Source organism: Brassica napus, chromosome C4 (assembly GCF_020379485.1).
Source record: "Brassica napus cultivar Da-Ae chromosome C4, Da-Ae, whole genome shotgun sequence".
Lineage (NCBI taxonomy): Eukaryota > Viridiplantae > Streptophyta > Magnoliopsida > Brassicales > Brassicaceae > Brassica > Brassica napus.
In genome coordinates, this window is record NC_063447.1 from 52,706,893 (window position 1) to 52,714,781 (window position 7,889).

Here is a 7,889-nt window from a genome sequence, read left to right on the forward strand (position 1 = left end):
TCTCTCCCTCGTACCAATTTTGATCCTTTTGTCGGGAGGCAACAACCTACAAATCCAAAATTTCGAGACTTTTTCCACCGTACAAAATTTCAAACTCATGGATTTCTTACAATTGTTATGTTTTATTTATTCTATTTGGACCCTACAGAGAATGTATAATTCAAACTAAGAAAATATAGTTTACTGCATTCATGTAGTAGACTTGTTAAATATCAGTGCCCTAGGTCGTCACGCTCAAATCTCTGTGTTAGATTTGATTCTATACAAGAAATTCGTGAGAGAGGATTATAAAAACCCTTCAGTATGGCCCTATCATCATCAACCAATTATATTCAAATCAGTTAATAATAATTAACGTATACTCGTACAAATTTGCATACAAAATAATAAAATTAATTGGTTAGTGTCCAAATATCTACCTGGAAAATGGGAAGCAATCATGACAGAATATCTTGAAACTCACCACTCACATTTCAAAATCCAATGTTTTTTCTCTGACATAAACCAGCGGAATGTCGATGGACATGTTAACCTAATCGAACTATATCAGCCTTTAGTTCGACCTTTTATTTATTTTTTATTTTTTTTAAACTTGACCTTTTTACTGGCTGTGCTATGAACAAAAATTTCTTAGACTACATATATGCCAACATATACATTTCTATCAATAGATGCATATCCAACACTAATCATAAGTGTATAACAAGAGTTGGTATTATTGATACGTAGAAGAAATTGTGGTAGATTGTGAGCGAATCCTAACCGATGACCCATCATCATAGATAACAAGTTTTTTTTTTTTGAAACATGCTAACAAGCTATTATCATATCATAAAGAGAGTATAAGAAAGTAAAAAAAAATGTATCCCTCATAGATAATAAGTAACTAACGAAATTATCAAAAGGAAATAAACGATAACAATTAACTGAAACCAGCCAAGCCACAGTCAAATTACAAATTAAAACATGAAAGAAGGAACCATTTTCATAAAAAGAACTCTTTGGTCTTTTGGCTCAAAGAAAAGTGGGAAACTAAAAGCGATTGAAACCCTAGACCAAACATCCCCCATATGGTGACAGTGGTGTACAAACATGTGATGACATAAACTTCAACATATAGTAATATTATTACTTTATTAGATATCTTGAACTAGACCAAAGGAGTGTTAAGTAAACCACTACTCCAAGATGAAACAAACCCATTCCAGCTTTCCCTTCCCGGATCAGTCTCCGGTACACCGCCAGCTGAATTCCCGGACATTTGCCATGGAAACCCCAATAAAACCTTGCTTGGATTCTCCAAGATATTGTTGTTGTTGTTCACATTCTCTTGCTTTCTCTCGTTTCCCTCCAGAGGAATCCCCAAAGCCGAAGTTGTCTTGTTTTCACTATCATTTCCGGACATGAAACCATACCACAAACTACCCCCGTTGAAATTACCGTTTTGCCCTCCAATGTTCAACCCGTTTAGAACACCAGTGTGTGTGTTTGTCGAGTTTCCATAAATAGAAACATCGCCTCCAAACCCAAAAGAAGGTGTAACCTGAGAAGGGGGATGTTTATGAAGAGCAGCGAAAGCGAGGTTGAGATCAATGGAGTCATAACTAAAGGGGGATGGCATTCCCGTAATTAAAGGATTGTGAAGTGGATCATTGTGGAAATTGATAGGCTTATTGATGTTCTTGGAGAAAGATGAAGAAGATCGTTTGTTTCGACGGCAACCACCACCAACGGGGACGTTACGGAGAGTACCACCTTTGGTCCAATATCTCCGACAAGATTTGCAGAAGTAACGAGGTTGAGAGAGGCTATAGTTGTTGTAGTAACAAAACTTTGTGTTTGGAGATTCACATCTTGGACATTTTTGTGCTTCACCTTCTAGTTCTCCTTTTCCTTGCTTCTTCTTCATTTCCTCTTCCATTTTTTTAATGTTTTTATAATTGCATCCTTTTGTTGAGCTTACCAATATGGTTTCCAATGTTTCATTTGACATTTCCTGCAGATTTAAACAAATTTAATTAAATTTTGCTGAAGAATGAGTAATGATAGTTTTCTTTGTATAACCGATTATGGAATGACATAGGGCAGATTCTTATAGAGACAATATTTTTAGAGCCTTTCGTCTATATTAATTGCTAAAGTGATTTTTTTTTCCTTTCAATGGGGTTTGAGATAAGTTTAGGGTAATCAATAAATTAGCAGAGATATAAGTCTTGACGAATATGTTAAGTTACTATGAGCAGAAGCTTAAAAATCTATGATTTTGAAGTGTTTGATTTTCAGGGGATTGAAGAACAAAGACAGCTAAAAATTACTATATACAAAACGAGATAAGTCTCATAAAAGTTTAGATGATAGTACAATAAATTACCTGTTGAGGATCCATCCATGCAACAAAAGGTTGAAGAAACAATTACTTAGTTTCCTAGTAGTAATTAACAATTATGATCGATATTTTACTTAGATTCTAAAAGAGCAAGGAAACTGGAGAGGCGAGAGGGAGAGAAAGAGTGTTTGCAGAAAAGTGGTGAGCAAGATATGAATAGACGAGAAGAGCACGGTTCTTATTATATAATCATAAAGCAAAACTGATAATGTGGGTCCGTTTTTAAATATCGTTTTTTGGAAACTAAAGAAAATAACATATGTTTTCTGGAAAACGTGTAAATTTAACACCCAAAAAAAAAGGTTTGGAAATAAGTACTCTTCCATTTTGTATTTTTAGACGTGACAAAAGATAAATCAAATGGAATAATGAGTAGTATATTTAAGAAATAAACACATAATGTTTTATATTAGCATATCAAATTTCCAGAACTTTAAGAGCATTTTAAAAAATTCTACAAAAAAATTAAAGGTTATAAAGTTCATTAACTAACATCGACCAAGCTAATGAATATTTTATACACATTTAATTACTACTCTTTGATTATATATTACTCCATCCGTTTCATATTGTAAGTAGTTTTATGGAAAAAAAATTGTTTCAAAATGTAAATAGTTTTTATATTTGTAGGTAACTTTTACATTTATTGAATACAATATGATCAATCAAATTAAATAGACTTATTTTTTATTGGTTAAATTATATCTTACCTATTTATTATACAATTTTAAAAAATATAGTAATTTTCTTAATCTTTGTGCTTTTAGCCGAAACTACTTATATTATAAAACAGAGAGAGTAGCGTTTAGGGTTAAAAGTTTAGAATTTAGAGTTTATGGGTTAGATTTTAGAATTTAAGATTTATGTTATATTTATAGAATTGGTTTTAGAGATTTTAATATTTTGAAGAATTTTAAGAGAAATATATATTATTTTACCAAATTTCTAGTAGTATTCAAAAATTTATATTGCTACATAAAATAAGCTAACTTCTTTTCTATGAATTGTAGTTATACGGGAAAAAAAAGATTCTGTCAACAAGGTTACTTCTACAAGAACCTCATTTCTTTTATTTTTTCTACTTCTTGTAGCTACTTTTTATTTCAATTCTAGGTATTTTAATATTTTTACATTTAAGCCGATAGATTTGACAGAAGTCTTCGACAATTTGATATAGAATTTTCAATCCTAATTAAAATTAATGTAGTATTTTAGAGTTAATCCAATTCCAACTGGTTTCAATGCAAAGAGAATACATGTTCATACTTAATCTAAGTGCATTTAATGTAATGAAGTGATTTGATTAAACCAACAAGACTCTAACATGTTCTCTCCTCTTTAGTGGCTGAGGGCGTGGCGATAAGAGAAGCATTACTTCAAGCATAAGCACTTGGGTTCAACAAACTAACTATCAAATCAGACGCTCAGATCACCATTAGAATTATCAATAGGAGGGACTCAATCCCTACAAGAAAACACGCCGAATTCCGACGAAGATTCCGATGGACATCAATGTCGTCGGACGTTTGTGACGGATTACTGACCAATTTCCGACGAAAACCAAAAATTTGAAGTCGTTGGAATTCTGTCGGCCATTTCCGACAGAATTTCGACGAACACTACAAGAAAACAGGGGGATTCTGATGGCCGAAATCGTCGGAAATTCGTCGGAATAGACCGATTCCGACGAATTTCTGACGAACCCGTCCGTCGGTATCGTTTCGTCGGAAAAAAAAAATTCGTCGGAATTTCGTCAGAACTTCCGACGACTTTCTGACGAATACCGAGAAACGTCATTCTGACGAACTTCCGACGATATTACGATGCGGATACACGAGCCCAGAGTTCATCGGAAAAACTACGAACCGACGGAGAACATTCCTCGGACACTTTCGACGCAGAGTGTTCCTCGGTATATTCCGACGACCGTTGTCCGTCGGTAAATTCCGACGAACAAGGTTCGTCGGTAAATTCCGACGAACAAGGTTCGTCGGTAAATTCCGACGGATATGTCCGTCGGTAAATTCCGACGACCACTCCGTCGGTATATACCCATTTTTTTTTCAAATTAATTTTGCATTTTTATATATTTTTTGATATTAATAATTTAAAAGTAATAATATTATAAAATTTCAATTCATAAAAACCGAAATAGGAAAAAAACATTCATAAAGTTTAAAATTCATACAAACCGAAAAAAAAAAAACATTCCGAAAGTTTTAAAAAGCCGAAATAAACTAAGATGAACTCGAAGACATCAAACGATCCAGCTTCTGCATAATCTCGGTGTTGAACTTCTTCTGGGATGCCAACTCAGCAAGGATAGTGGCATTCTCCGAACGGATAGTGGCATTCTCGGAAAGGATAGTGGTGTTCTGCTCCTCCAATGCCCCAATCCGTTCATCTTTGTCATGTAGCTCCTCGAGAATCATGGGATCGGCATACGGAGCTTGTGAAGAAGATGCCGGATACGAAGAAGCACGACGGGCCAACCCAACTAAACGGCCTCCTTTCCTTTTAGGAACCGCCTACAAAAATATTTAAAGTAAGTAAATAGGGACAAGTAAGTAATCGACATTATTAAAAAAATATACTGATAAAAAAAATTACCTTTTCAACCATCTCATTTATTTGCAATAGAGACAGGTTGGTTGAAGCTCCCGTGGAGTCGCCGTCATCAGAGAGAGGCTGAGATTGGGAAACTATTTCAGCTTCCACCAAATCAACTACACCTCTGATCACGGGGTCCTGAATTTGACCCGTCGTCTTGTTAGTGTGAGCCACCTTAATGAGTTGTAGACGATCAACGGGATTACCGTCATTTGCTTCGATCTAAAAAAACCGCCATTATTAGCCAAGAAATATATAAAATATTTATTTAAAAAATATAAAGATAAATAATAATAAAAAACTTACAAGTTCATCCTCCTTAGTAGACATAGAGCAAGCGCCGAGGTTGTGCACATACATACCTTTCCCGCCACGATCGCTCTTCCGGTTCCTAGAGTTCCTAGAAGACGTCTCTGCAGTTTCTTCCTTCTCCCAATGAGCTATCAACTGCTCCCACACCGACCCGCTGATGAACCGTGGCTTCTTGTTCTTCTGCCAAACTGTCTTCCACGAGTTTATCTGCTTTGTGTAAGAGTCCATGGCCTTTTCGTTGAATTTCTTACGGACTGTTTCCGTAAGATCGGAGTGCCAGTTGAACTCTTGCTACAAAAAAACAAACACAATTTAATAAGTAAATATATTTAAAAAAATGTTCAAACTTTAAAAAAATGAAGAGTTACTATACCGCGAACTGACGAAACCACAACTCTCGTTCGTCGGAAGGGATCACACTCCACTTTGGATATCCAAAACGGAGCATGGAGTACATCATCTGGTTGATGCTCCGGCTAATGCCATTTTTCGACTTGGTGAACCTTTAAAAAAAAATACAAGTTAGCAAGTTAATTAAAGGAAAAAATATAACGGTACAAATTAAAAAAATACTAACCAAGTGCTATGGCCTCGTTGTGGGTTGGGTTGGAGAAACGGGAGATGCTCTCGACCTGGTTGTTGAACCAATAGATGAACCGGCATGACCCCCGGATCCTGTTGAGCAGCAGCGTGAGGGGCAGCGTGAGGGGCTGAGGGAGCTGGAGCGGGAATATATGCGGGAACCGAGTCATGAGACGATCCCGATGCACGGGAACTGCTCACCGAACTACGTCGAAGACGGGCTGCAGGGCGGGCTTCATCCTCGGCCCTAAAAAAAAAAAATTAACCCATCAAACATATTTTCAAATCATTTATATTTTTAATGTTTTCATTTATATATTTACAAAAGGTTTTATAAACGTTTAAAAAAAAACTATTAAACCTTTTATATATATATATATATGTATACAAAATTATAAATATAGAAAAATGTTGTTAAAAATTTATAAATGAAGAAAAATGTTGTTAAATATTTATATTTTTTTTTTTTAAAAACGTTTTATTGTACATAGTTTATTAGTGAAAACTTATAAAAAATTATAAAAAATTTTAAAATTTTTGTTATACATGATTTACATATATATATATATATGTATACAAAATTATAAAAAATTTATAAATATAGAAAAATGTTGTTAAATATTTTTAAAAAAATATTAAAAAAGTTTAAAAATAAAAAAAAACGTTTTAAAAAATCAAAAAACGTTTTTAAAAATTCAAAAAACGTTTTTAAAAATCAAAAAACGTTTTTAAAAATCAAAAAATGTTCCAAAAAAAACTAAAACAACAATCCAAACAACATTCCTAACTTATATATCCTAAACTATCCATTCAATCCTAAAATTTTCAATCAAACAACCTAAAATCCGAGATCAACTTCCAAAACCCTAAACAATTGATAAAAAAGAAGGTTTGAGATGATTCTTACATGATTTGGGGTTTGGGGAAGAGATATGAGGGTGGGGAGAGGAATCGCCGGTGAAGAGAGGCGGAGAAAGGCCGGAATCGCCGGAGAGGGGGAGAAATCGCCGGAGGGTTTCGTGAGAAAGAGAGGCCGCGGAGATAAGGAAGAAGGAAGAAGAAGGGTTTTTATTTCCGAGGATTCCGACGGACACGAGTTCGTCGGTATTCCGTCGGTATAATTAAAATATACCAAATGCCGATTCGCGAAAATTTTCAAGCGGTTTGGTTCTCCCGGGCTAATTGAAATTCCGACGGAATGTGTCCGTCAGTATTTTCCGACGGACACATGTCGTCGGTATATTCCGACGGAATTCCGACGACTTAGTGTTTAGGGTGTTGATTTCAAGTTTCTAAATGCAAAATCCAAATCTTTGATAATATATATAGTATTTGCATAAAGATTTAAAATCAAAAAATGTTTTATAACACGATTTTACACAACAACATTTTTTGTAGTGTAAGCTTATATAAATATGATTGTATAAGTATATAATGTTAAGATGAGATGTTATGAAAATAATGATATGCATACATAAATATTTTAATGAGTTGTTATATTTGAACGGTTGCGATCTAATACTATACTAAACACTTATTATGTGTTATTTTCATAGTTTTGGCATCTAAATTTATAGATTTTTATGATTGAAACTTTATAGAAAAAAGGTCGTCGGTATTTCGTCGGAAAATACCGACGACATTCCGACGAACTGGACAAGTTCGTCGGAATGTCGTCGGTATTTTCCGACGAAATACCGACGACCTTTCCAATTTTCAATGAAACCCGTTGTCGTCGCTATATCGTCGGTATATTGCGAGGGATTTCCGACGGACCATTAAAAAAAAAAAAAAAAAAAAACTAATCAGAATCTTCTGATTCTTCATCAAACTCCCCAACCTCGGCTTCCGGCTCTAAATGTACGACAGCATCATCTCCAAACACAGTCAAATTCTCAACGAGTTGAACATTTTCCAAATCTTCAACTGCCTGGGCGTTGGTGGTAGACTCTGGTTGCAATGGTTCATCATCATCAGAAGTTCCAGCCACTCGTCCTCT

At 34.7% G+C, this 7,889-nt stretch overlaps 1 protein-coding gene across 1 annotated transcript; it reads right to left on the reverse strand.

The window, feature by feature from the left end:
• Positions 1-851: 851 nt before the first annotated feature.
• On the reverse strand, positions 852-2,563 carry LOC106436163 (dof zinc finger protein DOF2.1). Its single transcript, XM_013877121.3, has 2 exons — positions 2,372-2,563; positions 852-1,996 (listed from the first exon to the last, which is right to left on the reverse strand). The coding sequence occupies exons 1-2, from the start codon at positions 2,384-2,386 to the stop codon at positions 1,151-1,153; spliced, it is 861 nt and encodes a 286-aa protein (XP_013732575.1). The 5' UTR covers positions 2,387-2,563; the 3' UTR covers positions 852-1,150.
• Positions 2,564-7,889: the final 5,326 nt, after the last annotated feature.